Raw genomic sequence first — 13,966 nt, 5'->3', positions numbered from 1 at the left:
TCTGAGCGCCCTATGGCTTGGTGCCTCACCTCTCTGCCCTCAGCTCCTCTCATCCTCCTCCTTGCTCCCTCCACTGTTGGCTCCACCGGCCCCTCGCCACCCCTCAGACACGCTGGAGGAGCTGCTGACTCAGGCACCGGGCTGGCCGGGCCTTCTCCTGGAAGCAGCCTCCTCTATAAGACTGCATGGCTCGCTCCTCCACCTCTTTCGGGCCCCCAAATGTCATTTAAGAGGGATATTCCTGATCCCCCTTTTTAGAATTGCAGCGCCCCCTTCCCAGGCCATGCTTTCTCTGTGACACTGAAGGCCTTCTGACATATTATCTTGCCATTTTGTTTGTTTACTCTGTCTCTCCGTCCCCACTGAGATGCCAATCTCTGTGTTTTTATTCATCTCCGTATCCTAGTTCCTCAGTCAGTGCCCACACATAGTTCATTCTCTGTAAATCAATTTCGAATGGATGAATAAATGGGTATTTATGGTTAAAGTCTTGCTCTGGGAGTGTCTTTTTTTTTTTTTTTTTGGTCCCTCTCCTGTTGCAGCCAGACCTTTTGAGGTGTGCGGGAATGGAGCTGTCGACATTTGCCGTCCTGGGCATTGTCCCAGGCAGAAATGACAGTGTGGCGGCAGCCCTGTCCCTTGTGGACTTCCTGCCAGCTGCTCCAGGCTATTCCTGGGCTATGAGCCCCCAGCCCAGGAACTCCTCTGGCAGGCAGACAGACGGGCAGCGGGAGAGGGACATACACTCATGGCCGGTGGCAACAAAGGGGCCCTCTACCCTCGTTCTGTCTTCCAGGATCCAGGGAGCAGCATCAGGGGAAGGGAGACAATGGTCTCAGTGACGATGGGTGAGTCTGTGGCCTTCTCTCTGGGGTTCCCTGTCCCTACTGCCCTTTCTGAGGTATGGCCTTGGTTGGGGGAGGCAGGCTGGGGGAGGGAAGGCAGGGTCACTGACGGGAACAGCTGTGCGCTGGGGAACGCGGGGGCAGGGCCTGCTGCCTCCTGTCTGTATCTTGGCCTCCTGACAGCGCAGTCTTGCTGTAGAGACCCAGGAAGGTGAAGGCCCGCAGACCTCCCAGAGCCTTGGTTTTCTCACCTATAAAATGGGGATGTTAACAGTCATTAGACCCTGGAATGTAAGAATTAAGGCGATTATTGCCTATAAATTTTTGGGCATAGTTCTTAGCAAATGTTAATGGCTTGCTCACATTTCTCTTGGCGCTCTGAAGCTCATTATTTTGTGATTGCCAGAACACAGAGATAGCTGGCAGCTTTAAATTATTTTTTGAGATTTATTGTACATATAGAAAAGTACATTTAAGTATTTGTGTGGGGATGAGCAATTGAAAAACAGATATCTGGAATGGAATGTCTTTGATTTCCACATCAATGAAATGCAGAAACAGGCAAAGCTTATCTGTGCTGTTGGACCGGGAAGGCTTTTCCTGGGGACAGGAATTAGTGGCCAGTAAGGGAATAGGAGGGGCTTTTGGCATTGTGGAAATTCCTTGTGTCTTGATCTGGGCGCTGGCTGCATGGGTGTGTTTACAAAAATCTAGCTACTTGTGTGTACATTTGTGGGGACACATTCTGGTTCCATAAAAGAGGCTTTTAAGCAGACTCCCTCTAACCATCCGGGTGAAGAAATAGAATATCGCCAGCCCCTCCATCCCATCACAAACCCCTCCCTCCTCCAGATGAAATAAACGACCATCTTGGGCTTGGCTTTGAGATTTATATTTGTTTATTTTGTGCAGAAGAACTGGGATGTAGGCCAGAGATGCAGGCAGTGAGAGGATTCACCAGAGACAGAGTGGGGAGCAGAACGGTGGATCTACTGAAATACACTGCTGAGGGGAGCAGCGGGCAGGACAGAAGAGGTCTGCTGCGCCAGTGGGTCAGCTCCCTGGCCAGGGATGGAACTGAGGCCATTGCAGTGATAGTGCTGAGATGTAAGCCCTATGCCACCAGGGAGGCTCATTTGTTTTGGCTTTGGCATCATGTGTAGGAGTGGCGGCAGCATCATCATTGTCATCACTGCAGTGGGTTGAGGGTGACTCCTGGACCAGGCCCCTTTTAAAGCTGTTCGTGTGGACCTTCTTGTGAGGCTGAGCAGTGACCAGAGGAGGTGGGCGCTATGATCACAGGAACGTCAGCTCCACGAGAGAAGGGGCTTTGTCTTGCACCCAGTGAAATCCCTTGTGCCTAGGATAGGACTGGGCCTGGGCCTCCTGCTTAGTAAATGCTTCTTGAACCTATTATCCCAAATTTACAAATGAGCACACTGAAACTCAGGGCCTTGACTTGCCCCATATCCTCAGCCAGGAATGGTGGAGTCAGGATTTGAACTCGCTCTGAGTTTGTGCTCGCCAGCTCCACGTTTCTCTCCAGGGCTGCTCCTGGGGCAAGGAGGGGCCTTACTGATGCTCAGGGGCCAGCTCTGTGACCCTGCTTCCGTCCACCTACGGATCCTGTAAACCTCTCAACCTGGGTCCACTGATGGGAACCGGGGCAGAGAACCCAGAGTCCCAGCTCCCTAGAATCAGTCATTGGCCAAGCATGAGGAAGGGATGCTGCACGTCACGCTCCAGGGCAGGACAGAGTTGTTGGGAGAAGAGCAGCACAGCCTCTCTCCACCTCCTCGGCAAAGAGTGGGGGGGTGTCCTATTTTTTTTTTTAAGATTTATTTATTCATACTAGCACTGGGGTACAGGCTAGAGGTGCGGGAGGGTGAGAGAATTCACCAGACATAGAGCAGGGAGCAGAACAGGCAGAACGTAGAATCCAGAACGAAGTATACTGCTGAGGGGAACAGCGGGTGAGACAGGAGAGGTCTGCCGCGCCATGTGGAAATCTCCCTGGCCAGCCGGGAATCGAACCGGCGCTGCAGAGGCTGAGGACAGCTTCACAGAACTGCACTTAACCAGCTGCACCACCAGGGAGGCCGGCGTGGGGGAGGAGGGGTGTCTAGATGCTGTTTAACTCACAGAGTTATGGGGAGGGCTTAGCTCATCGTCCCCACAGAACACTCATTGAGGGGCCTGCTGAGTGGTTTGTATTTCATATTGTGGTTTTGCCGCTGCTGTTCACTAAAGAAAGTAAAGAGAATAACAAGCTCTGTCCATATCCCAGCCACTTCCGAGTGGATCCAGTTTTTTAAGGAAGCCGGCATTCCTCCAGGACCTGCTGTCAATTACGCCGTGATGTTTGTAGATAACAGGTGAGGCGGCTGAGGGTCAGGGTGGGGAGAGGTGGCTGGGGTCAAGGCCGCTCACCATGGTCCACTGTGGCCTCACCGCCAACCCCCACCCCCCCGTAGAATCCAGAAGAGCATGCTCTTGGACCTCAACAAGGAGATCATGAATGAGCTGGGGGTGACTGTGGTTGGTGACATCATTGCCATCCTCAAGCATGCCAAGGTGGTGCACCGCCAGGTGGGTACAAATGCCCAGCCCCTCTGCCCTGGGACTTGGGGGCCGGGAGTGGGGTGAATAGTGGCAGAGCCACTATTTTTAAGCAAAGGAAATTTTTAAGCAAAGATGGGCGGATCTGGATGCTGAGGCTGAGACCTCCTTGTGCTGTGTGCCGTTGGGCATATTGTCTGACCTCTCTGAGCCTTTCTCCAGCTGTAGATTGGCACACCTACTTTGCAGGGTGGTTGTATATATAATGCCCTAGTGCAGTGTCACCAGTCGGGCCTCAAGAAAGGCACTCGGCGTGATTATTATTACTAGTTCTTACCTCCTGGTGATAGCTTTACGAGGACGCTTGTCCATCCCCAGGACAGGAGCTTGCCTGTGGGACCCAGGTGGTGACTTCTATTCTTGGTCCTTTTGCTTTTATTTACACTGGTGATTTCACCTCCCTGAGTCTCACTGAACCAGGCTTTCCACACCCCCACCATGGAGGGCAGCTGCAGCCTGCTGTCTGAGAGCGTGTGTGGCACGAGCGCCAGGCCTGGAGTGAATGCCTGTCCTGTGGGCACAGCTAACCCTCAGCAAGCACTTGTCGCAAACACAAGGCCTTGTGTCTGTCCTTCACACGTTAGCTTATTACACGTTATAAAGTTCCCCAGGTAAGGGCAGCGTTTAGCGCATTTCCTCCCCATCTCAGTTGCCCAAGAAGGCAACTTGCAAACTGTTCTCTCAGACGCTCCACTTGACCTGGGTCCTCCTTGTCATTTTTAGTGGCTTTCTCCATCCCAGGGCCAGGTCTCCCTCTGTCTGGCCCCCGGGACAGGAGGGCTCTCTCACAGAGAAGTCACTGAGCAGAACGTTTTCTTTAAACCTGTAAATTGGAGAACAGTTACGGGTTACTGGAGGACCTCAACAGTAGTGCAGAGACTTTCTCTCTCATCAGGCTCCCCCTAATGGCAACCTCTTCAAAATTAAGAAATGAACTTTAGGACGCTGTTGTAAACTAAGCTACTTGATTTGATCAGTTTTTCCACTAATGTCCTTTTTCTGTCCTGGGATCCATGTTGCATTTATTTTATTTAAATAAGTCACATATATTCTTTTTTTTTTTTTTAATTTTTATACAAGAACCGGGGTACAGGCCAGATGTGCGGGAGGGTGAGAGGATTCACCAGAGACAGCGGGGAACAGAACAGGCAGACTGATTGAAATACACTGCTGAGGGGAGCAGCGGGCGAGATAGGTGAGGTCTGCCGCACCATGTGGAATTCTCGCACTACAGAAACTGCAGACAGTTTCACAGTGTGACGCTCAACCGCCTGCGCTACCAGGGAGGCCCCATGTTGCTTTTTTTATCACGTCTCCTTAGTCTCTTTGGATTTCATAGTCCTCCCAGGTTCCTGATGACCTTGACAAGTACTTTGTAGAATGTTCCTCAGTTTGGGTTTATCTGCTGCTTTCTCATGTTTAGAAGGGATAGGTTCTGAAATCTTTTTTCTAGCAGCCCTGGCTCTGATCCCCCCAGTGTGATTTAGGTGTTTGGGTCCCCTCATCCCCTGCCTATGTCCCTGTTCCCGTGGTAACCCAGAGGCCCCTGTTTTTTACAGGACATGTGCAAAGCTGCCACTGAGTCGGTGCCCTGCAGCCCCAGCCCCCTCCCAGGGGAGGTTCGTCGAGGCACCTCCTGTGGTGAGTCTGTATTCAGACCTCCTCGTCTTTGTTCCTATACCCCAACAGTAAATGAGGGGCATGGCTGCAGATTACAGAGGTGGAAGCAAAGTCATCTGAGGCTACATTTAGGGAAGACTATATGCAAATTCAATTTTCACTTGTGGTAGTTCTTTCTCGCAAGTCCCTGCCAACCCTAAGTTAGCTTCTTCCTGAAAACCTCTGCTCACATTTTCATCAACAGATTGGTAGAGAACCTTATATGTTTCTGTGTCGAGACGCCCTGTTTGATATAGATCAACAACACTGAAGCCCCTGCCTGCAGGAGCGAACCCACATGCATTTTCTCAGCAGAGTGGCCCTCTGGCCTGTGTGCTGTGCTCCCCACTGTGCACCCTAGGACATCCCTCCTCTGCTCCAAGGAGACAGGGGCTGCCCAGGACTGTCACCACCCCCTTGCCCCAGCCCAGCTGCAACTAGACCCCTCCGTGGCGCCCAGTTTCCCTGGTCTGTAAAAATGGTTTCCAATAGAACCTGTCTAGTTCGGAGGTTGGGTGATTGGGTTCGTCTTTCCAGTAGCTGTTTATTAGGGATCTATGAGGTACCAGAAATCCTTGTGGGCACTGGGGTGCACAGTGAATAGACAGTGTCTCCCCCTTGAGCTTTAATGCTGTGGGAACATCCATCAGTAAATGTAATTCAGTATCAGGCTGAGAGGCTGTGAAGAAAAAGGAGGTGAGTATAGGGAAGGAGGGTAGAGTTTGATGGAGCGCTGTTTTTTTTTCTAAAGGTTTATTTATTTATGCATACAAGAGCTGGGGTATGGCCAGAGGTGTGGGGGGTGGTAAGAGAATTCACCAGAGACAGAGTAGGGAACAGAACAGGCAGAGTGACCAAAGTACACTGCTGAGGGGAGCAGCAGGGCGAGTCAGGAGAGGTCTGCTGCGCCATGTGGGCTGCTCCCTGGCTGGCAGGGAATCGAACTCATGCTGCAGTGGCTGTGGATTGCTTTTTGGTTGCGTCTTAACCCTTGCGCCACCAGGGAGGCCCACTGAGTGCTGTTTTTGATGGGGTGGTCAGGGAAGTTTTCTCTGGGGAGTTGCCATATGAGAGGCGACCTGAATGAAGAGACAGAGGGAGCACTTTGGTACCTGGGAACTGCACCCAGTTAGAGCAGCTGGTGCTCTGAGGGGAGGTATGAGGAAGATGCTGGAGACTAGCTTGGCTGAGGTGGAGCTGGAGGGGCTGGACGAGCTTGGCACGGGACTGGTAACTGCTGGGAGAGGTGTGAGAGGAACTGGTCTAGTCCGGGACCTCAGGAAAGGTCCCCAGGGCAGGGACCCTACCCCACTCCGAGCATCCCCACATGAGGATGGTGCAGCCCAGGGCAACTGTAGTTTCCCCTTGCCTGTTCCATCCTGAGGCTTGCCCCATCCAACTGGACTCCGTCCTGGCCCCATCCAACTGGACTCTCCCCCATTTCCTCCTGGCAGCTGCTTCCCGAATGATTGCCAACAGCCTGAACCGCGACTCCCCACCCGGGACTCCCCCAAGGCGGCCGGATACCAGCACCTCCAAGATCTCGGTCACCGTGTCCAACAAGATGGCAGCGAAGAGCGCCAAGGCTGCCGGTGAGGGACCCAGTCAGGAGGTGGGAGGCAGTGAAGGTGAATGTAGGTTGGCAGACGGTATTTGGGGGTCATGGTCCCGTGGCCCCAAGATGTCCAAAGTGCCAAGCACATCCTGCATGCAGGCATCTTTCCACATCTGTAGGGCAGGGCTGGTGGGCCCTCGTGGGACAGCGGGAAGCACTTGAGCCCCGCGGTTCTCAGTTTGTGCTTGGTTCAGTCTCTGTTTTACTTTGTTGTGGTAAGAACACTTGACATGAGAGCTACCCTCTTAGCAGAGTTTTAAGTGCACACTGCGATGTTGTTGACTCCTGGTGGCTCAGTCTTTTTTTTTTTCCTCAAAGATTGATTTATTTATGCCTACAAGAGCTGGGGTACAGGCCAGAGATGCAGGGGGTGAGAGGACTCACCAGAGACAGAGTGGGGAACAGAACAGGCAGACTGACTGAAATACACTGCTGAGGGGAGCAGCGGGCGAGACAGGGGAGGTTTGCTGTGCCATGTGGGTTGCTTCCTGGCTGGCCGGGGATCGAACTCATATTGCAGAGGCTGTGGATTGCTTCATAGTGTGGTGCTTAACCCCTTGCACCACCAGGGAGGCCCGGTTCAGTCTTTTTTATTTATTTATTAAAAACTATTTATTTATTTATGCACACTAGAGCTGGGGTACAGGCCAGAGATGCGGGAGGGTGAGAGGATTCACCAGAGACAGAGTGGGGAGCAGAACAGGCAGATTGACTGAAACACACTGTTGAAGGGAGCAGCGGGTGAGACAGGAGAGGTCTGCTTTGCCATGTGTGTTGCTCCCTGGCCAGCCGGGGATCGAACTCTTGCTGCAGAGGCTGAGGATTGCTTCATAGTGCGGTGCTTAACCCCTTGCGCCACCAGGGAGGCCCCTCAGTCTTTTTTTAACAGATTGTTGCTGAGCCCTGCACTGGTGCTGGGCCCTGTGCTTGCTGCCTGGGGTCAGAGGTAAAGAAACTACCTTTGTAGCAGCATAGGGAGACTTTAAAAGCTTTAATCTGATCCCCTCAGACCCTTCTGTGACTCTCCAGGACTTCCCATTGTTGTGGTAGTGAAATCCGGTCTTCCCATGTGACCTGACAGGGCCCTGCCTAGGATTCGTTTGGGCATCTTCTCCTTTCTTACAGCTCAGCTCCCCTCCAGCCTCCTTCCCAGCACGGGGTCTTGACCCTTTGTGCCCTTCTTTCAAAGCACTCTTCCCCATGGCTGGCCTCTAGGCCTCAGCTTCAATGTTGAGACTGGGACTTTGGCCTTCAGGCTCTAAGCCCTTCTGTCCACTGTGCTCTCCTGCCTTGGTTGGAATCATCCCCACAACAGTGATCTTGGAAACATGCCTCGGGAGGGGCTTCACCATTCTGACACAAGGCCCCTGGCGCCCAGTGGCTTCGATGGCAGGCACGCCTTTTATGCTGTGTTTGTTTGTCACCTTTTGACTTGTCACCCGCAAACAAGAAAGTTAAAATTAGTTCCTACAAGTACTTTAAAAGGGAGTGAGCTGGGAGAGACTGCTTTCTTACTGCTTGACACAGTACAGTAGATTCTTTTTTAGAAAACTGAGGTAGAATTTACTTAATCACCATGCACAAAAATTCTAAGTATACAGCTTGATCAGTTTTGGGTTTTTTTTTTTTTTTTTTTTTAAAGATTTATTTATTTATTTATACAAGCACTGGGTACAGTCAGATGTGCGGGAGGGTGAGAGAATTCACCAGAGCCAGAGCGGGGAACAGAACAGGCAGACTGACGAAATACACTGCTGAGAGGAGCAGGGGGTGAGGCAGGAGAGGTCTGCACACCATGTGGGACCCTCGCGGGTGGCCAGGGATCAAACCGGCGCTACAGAGGCTGCGGGCAGCTTCGCAGTCTAGCGCTCAACTGCTGCGCCACCAGAGGAGGCCCAAGATCAGTTTTTAAAAAGTGAGCACACCCCTGAAACCCTGCCTGGCAGGAGCTCTGGAACCTCCATGGCCCATGTCAGAGGGGGTCCAGCAGGGCAGGATGGTGAGCCTGCCTGGGGGAGACCAGCTGCTGCCTGGGGTTTCTGAGCACCTTCTGTGCCCCATCCCGCCTGTTTCTCAGTGGTTTAGAGTCAGTGGGGTTGGGGTGATTGGGAAGATACGGGGTTCCAGTCAAGGGAGTGCATGGAAATAGAGGAGCACAGGTGTGCACTTTGCTGGGCGTGCAGCCCCCCGGAGGATGGGCCACCCCAGAAAGTGCTCACCCTCGCCTCCTCCCTCTAGCAGCCCTCGCCCGCCGGGAGGAGGAGAGCCTGGCTGTCCCCGCCAAGCGGCGCCGGGTCACTGCTGAGATGGAAGGGAAATATATCATCAACATGCCCAAAGGCACCACCCCCCGGACCCGCAAGATCCTGGAGCAGCAGCAGGCGGCCAAAGGTACCTGCATCATGGGGGCACACCCTGCATGCCCCTTTTCCCTGCCTGGTGCCTCGGGCAGGCTCGGTTCCTTGGGTGCTTGGCGGGTCCAGGGTCTTACACCAAGGGGGCAGCCATGATGGCTACAGAGGAGGGGACACATCACCGTCTCTGTCCTCTCGACCTATCCTTAGCATCGCGGGGTTCCCCAGTCCCTCAGCTCATGCCTCGTCCCTAAGGGCCAGGGAGAGGGAATCATGGTGAGGGGAGCAGCGGGCGGCAGGAGAGGTCTGTGCACCATGTGGGACCCTCACCTGGTGGCCGGGGATCGAACTGGCGCTGCAGAGGCTGCGGGCAGCTTCGCAACCCAGCGCTCAACCACTGGGCCACCGGGGAGGCCCTGTTCTGTGACTTCTTTATTGAGATCTTTTTTTTTTTTTTTATAGAGGCATGTTTTATTTATTTATTTGTTAGTTTGTTTTTTTGTTTTGTTTATACAAGCACTGGGTACAGTCAGAAGCACGGGAGGGTGAGAGAATTCACCAGAGCCAGAGCGGGGAGCAGAGCAGGCAGAAGGACCAAAGTACACTGCTGAGGGGAGCAGCGGGCGGCAGGAGAGGTCTGCGCGCCATGCGGGACCCTCCTCCGGTGGCCGGGGAGCAGCCGGGGATTGAACCGGCGCCGCAGAGGCCGCGGGCAGCTTCGCAACCCAGCGCTCAACCGCTGTGCCACCGGGGAGGCCCCTTTATTGAGATCTTTTCACATTAGTGTGTGTGGATCTGCCTTCCTCGACACACTGTCTAATGCTCCCATAGTGTTTTCATATTATCATTTAGTACACGTTCTGCTACTACTGGCTATTTGGGTTTTTTTCCTCCCCAAGTTTCAGACTTGTATCAATCATTGTGAACCCCCACACAATACACCAACGTGATCTCATGCATTCAAAGGGGAAGTGTTTCTTGGTTCCGTGGAAAATGGTGCGATGGCTTCTGGAAGACCGTCAGTTGAAACAGCTTTTGCTGACCCATTTCATTTTGGAGTCCGGACCGTCTCCCGTCAGGCTGCCGTCATCTCATTCACTCAGTGGAACTTGGGTTGATCGTGGGGGCCTCGTTTGTTCCAAGGCTCTGGGTGATTCTTTCTGGCCTAACCCACATCTGGATTGAATGGGCACGTGATGTGCAGCGCTGCTTCAGCCCCTCCGCTTCAGTAAGTGCAAGGAGGGGGCTGGAGCTCACTGCTGCCTGGCCTGACCGAGGACCTGCCAAGTGTGGTTGCGGGAGAGGCTCTGGCTGGGAAGGAGAGAACAAGTCTGTGAGGCCGGGGACTCCGTCTCTGCCCCGAAGCTATGCAGACGTCCCTGTCTGGACTGTCATTTAGGACGTGGAGTCATTACTGTTCATCAGATTCTCTCAGAAGCCCATGGCCCCAGAAAGTCGGGACTAAGAGTGCTTCCACACCAGTCATGCACTTGTGCTAAGGGGCAAGGAACTGAAGTGTTGATTTTAGTTGATCCTTTGTGCATTTGACACCGACTGGAAGCACATGGGTCAAGGTCAACTCAAAACCTGCCTCCCCCAAGCCGGTACCTGCCTGTTCCTGAGCTGACTGGTGCCGGCCTGGGTGTGTCGTCCCTCCTGGTGCCCACTCAGTGCCCGGTGAGGCCTCCGCAGGTGCTGACTGACATCTTTCTCCCTCCCCAGGTCTCCACAGGACGTCCGTGTTTGACCGCCTCGGCGCCGAGACCAAGGCAGACACGACGACGGGGCATAAAGTGAGTTGGAAATGAGGGCGCCACTCAGGCTCTCGGTGCTTGTCTTCCATGGGTGGTGTTCCTGACTTCCCACCCTTTCACCCCTCATGCCCCCCACCCATCCCACCCATCTTTCCAGGCTCAGTTTCCCTTCTTTGTACTGGCGGCATCCCTGTCTGCTGCCCTGACCTTTCCTGATTTCTAGCCCCAAGGGTCTAGCAGGCTCCTGGATGCCACCCTCAGACCTTTCCCATCACCGTGTCCCCAACTGGCCTCAGCATCTTCCCCTAAAGGTGCTGTCCCAGACCTGGTCTCAGGAGAGTCCATTGACCACATTTCAGGCAGCCACCAGTCTGATGGCACCTTCTGCCTGCAGCTTTCTCTCCTCCCTGGCTGGGGATGGCAGTAGCCTCTTAATTGGTCTCCATGAACCCCTAAGCCCCTCTCCCATAGGGCAGGCCAGCCTCCCACCACAGGCCTCTGGAGGCTTCCCTGCCCTGCTCTGGATGCGGCCCTCCCCCAGGTGTGACTCTGGCCCTGCCACAGTCTGGCTGCATAGCCTTGGCAAAAGACCTCAGCCCATCGTGCCTCAGTTTCCTCATCTGTATGGTACCCACCTCTCAGGCTGGTCACGAGGATTAAGTGAGCTGTGCCTCGTGGTGCGGCGAGTCTGGTGCGTGGAATGCACTGTTTCCATGGCTCCTTGGTTAACTCAGGTGAAGCTCTCCAGCAGCGCCTCTGCCTCTCAGCCCCGTGCTCGCCAAGCTCGCCCACCCTGGCCTTTTCTCACTTCCTAAGACCTTTTGAGCATGATAAAAACACTCAAGCTCTTGTGACTTGAAGAGCTCCATGAGGAGCTGGACCTAGCCAGGGCTTGTGAGTCTGATTCTCACTGCTGCCTTGGCGACTTAGCTTAGCTCACGCCGCTGGATTCACCCTCAAGGGCCTGGGTTCAACATTAGGGTTTCCCTGTCTCCTGCTCTCCCCTCTCTAGAGATGCAAAATTAGAGAATTATTAGTGTTGTTTCTGATCCACGTCCCTTTTTCCCACTGGACTATGAGTCCTGTGAGGGTCGGGCCGGCCTGTGCCAGTCACCCTTTGTCCCCAGCAGCACCCCGCACACCAGGCCATGCCAGTGCTCCTCCGGGCGGGACTTCCCCTTTAGGCACTCGCCATTCTCTAGGGTGTTCCTCCCAACTGTGAGCTTCCTGAGACCAGGTGCAGAGGCTTACCTCCCTGTGAATGTGTGTTGAGTGGCTTCGTGACTCACTTGTCCTATCTCTTGATTTCCACAGCCCACGGGAGTCTTCAGCCGCCTGGGGGCCACTCCAGAGATGGATGAGGATCTGGCTTGGGACAGCGACAATGACAGCAGCAGCTCTGTCCTGCAGTACGCCGGGGTCCTGAAGAAACTCAGCCGGGGTCCAGCGAAGGCCAGTCCCCAGCCGGCACTGACTGTCAAAGCCAAGGCCACAAGCTCAGCAGCTACAGCCACTGCCCCAACCCTACGGCGCCTGGCGCTTTCCCCACGTCCTGGACTAGAGAGGAAGCCAGAGTCCCTGTCCAAAGTCAGCATCATCCAGAGACTGGGCAAGGCTGCCCTTGTGCCCGAGGCCCAGGACAGCCAGGTCACGAGCACCAAGAGTAAGTCCTCAGCCGAAGTCAAGGTCACCATTAAGAGGACTCTGGTGGGGCCCCGGGGCAGTGGCTCGAGTGAGAGCCTTGGTGCCCAGATGGACCACGCGGGCACTGTGAGTGTGTTCAAAAGACTGGGCCGCAGGACCTTCTAGCCCACAGGGTGGGAGGGGCACAGGCTCCTCCCAGGCTCCTGGCTGCATTAGGGGTGTCAGCGAGGGCGTGCCCACCCCTCTGCAAGCTTCTGGATGATGCTGCTCGTCTCCCTCGGGCATTCAGGCTGGGCCTGAGCTCTTGGGGCCTCACCCAGTTCCACTGAGTCTGAGGTGGTCACTGTGGCCCGGCCTGGCCGCCCTGGGACTGTCCCTCCTCTCCATCCTCTGCGCTCTCTTCTCTGACTGTGGCCTGGGCAGGACTCTCTACCTCTCCCAAGTGCCAAGCCCCCTCTCCTCTCCCACATTCCCCTTCCTCCTCTCAGCAGCACCTGCTGCCTGGAACCCCAACTTCTCAGTCCCTGGCCCCAGAGTCGGTGTGGCCCGGAGGGGCTCCTTTATCCCTTGCCCTGCCAACTTCCCAAGATCCTCCCCTCCCCCACTTTAATTTCTCTGTCTCTGCCTCTCTTCACTCTGTTCATTTCTCTTCTGTTTTCTGTCCCGGTGGCAAGGCCCGACTGTCCGCTGCGTCCTGCCTGACCCTCCTGTACCTCCAGCCTCCCAGCGGCCCCCTCGTCGACGGTGGCGTCAAACCTGTAAAGACTGTTAGCTGCCCTCACTCCCAGGCTGCAGGGACCTCCCCAGACCCTGGGCTGCTCCTGGGCACCTCCGTTTTCCTGCCCCGGGCATCTTTTTCTCTGAAATTTGGTGGCAGGTGGTGGGCCGGGGCACGGGGATGGGAGACCAGCGCCGAGAGAGAAGACCGCTGTTTTAATATATTTTTGTGACTTTCAAACCGTTTCCCTGCCCTCCTTCAGGGTGAGTCACGGGGTTGCTTTTCACACAGAGCACAGCGTGGGTGGGGATCCACCAAGAGGCTGGCTCTGGCTCTGGTGTCCAGCACCCTGCACACATGTGGGCCATATCTTTTCTGCAACCCGCAAGTCCAAGGGAGTCACGATCATGGTCACCCTGCCGGCAGGCCTCCCTTTCCCCAGAAAGCTGCAGGGGTTCTGGCCCCTGCCCGCCCTCCTTAGATGTCACCTGTGACTGCCACTCTGCCTTTTGGCGGCTGTCCAAGGGGCAGGCTCCACTTGTGAGGTGATGGGTTTCTGTGGACTTGATCGTTCACATATGCACTGCTGCATAGCCCTGCCTCTGGGCCAGGCCTGGCCCCCCACCCTCAGCAAGGCAGACAAGCCCCTGCCACCTGGTTGGGCTCTAGAAGGGAGAGTATAGTGAAGTGGTCATCACACTGTCCAAAAAAGCGGAGTGATGGGTAAGAAGGCTTCACGGAGGAGGTGACAAGAAGTG

At 54.7% G+C, this 13,966-nt stretch overlaps 1 protein-coding gene across 3 annotated transcripts; it reads left to right on the top strand.

Moving 5' to 3' along the window:
* Positions 1 to 805: 805 nt before the first annotated feature.
* LOC311186419 (uncharacterized protein C19orf47) lies at positions 806 to 13,371 on the top strand (the record flags this gene model as incomplete). Of its 3 annotated transcripts, XM_084257434.1 has the most annotated exons (9): positions 830 to 848; positions 3,133 to 3,220; positions 3,320 to 3,434; positions 5,024 to 5,105; positions 6,578 to 6,715; positions 8,980 to 9,129; positions 10,815 to 10,885; positions 12,161 to 12,509; positions 13,165 to 13,371. In XM_084257434.1, the coding sequence occupies 9 exons, from the start codon at positions 830 to 832 to the stop codon at positions 13,260 to 13,262; spliced, it is 1,110 nt and encodes a 369-aa protein (XP_084113560.1). The 3 variants fall into 3 exon arrangements, with proteins under 3 accessions (XP_084113561.1, XP_084113562.1, XP_084113560.1); XM_084257435.1 differs by lacking the exon at positions 13,165 to 13,371 and having other exon boundaries at positions 806 to 848; positions 5,024 to 5,102; positions 8,977 to 9,129; positions 12,161 to 12,655; XM_084257436.1 differs by lacking the exon at positions 13,165 to 13,371 and having other exon boundaries at positions 827 to 848; positions 12,161 to 12,655.
* Positions 13,372 to 13,966: the final 595 nt, after the last annotated feature.

The sequence above is a fragment of the Talpa europaea genome, assembly GCF_964194135.1.
Source record: "Talpa europaea genome assembly, chromosome: 16".
Taxonomy (NCBI): domain Eukaryota; kingdom Metazoa; phylum Chordata; class Mammalia; order Eulipotyphla; family Talpidae; genus Talpa; species Talpa europaea.
Note: the sequence above shows the minus strand (reverse complement) of the source record. Positions and strands in the feature narration are given on the sequence as shown.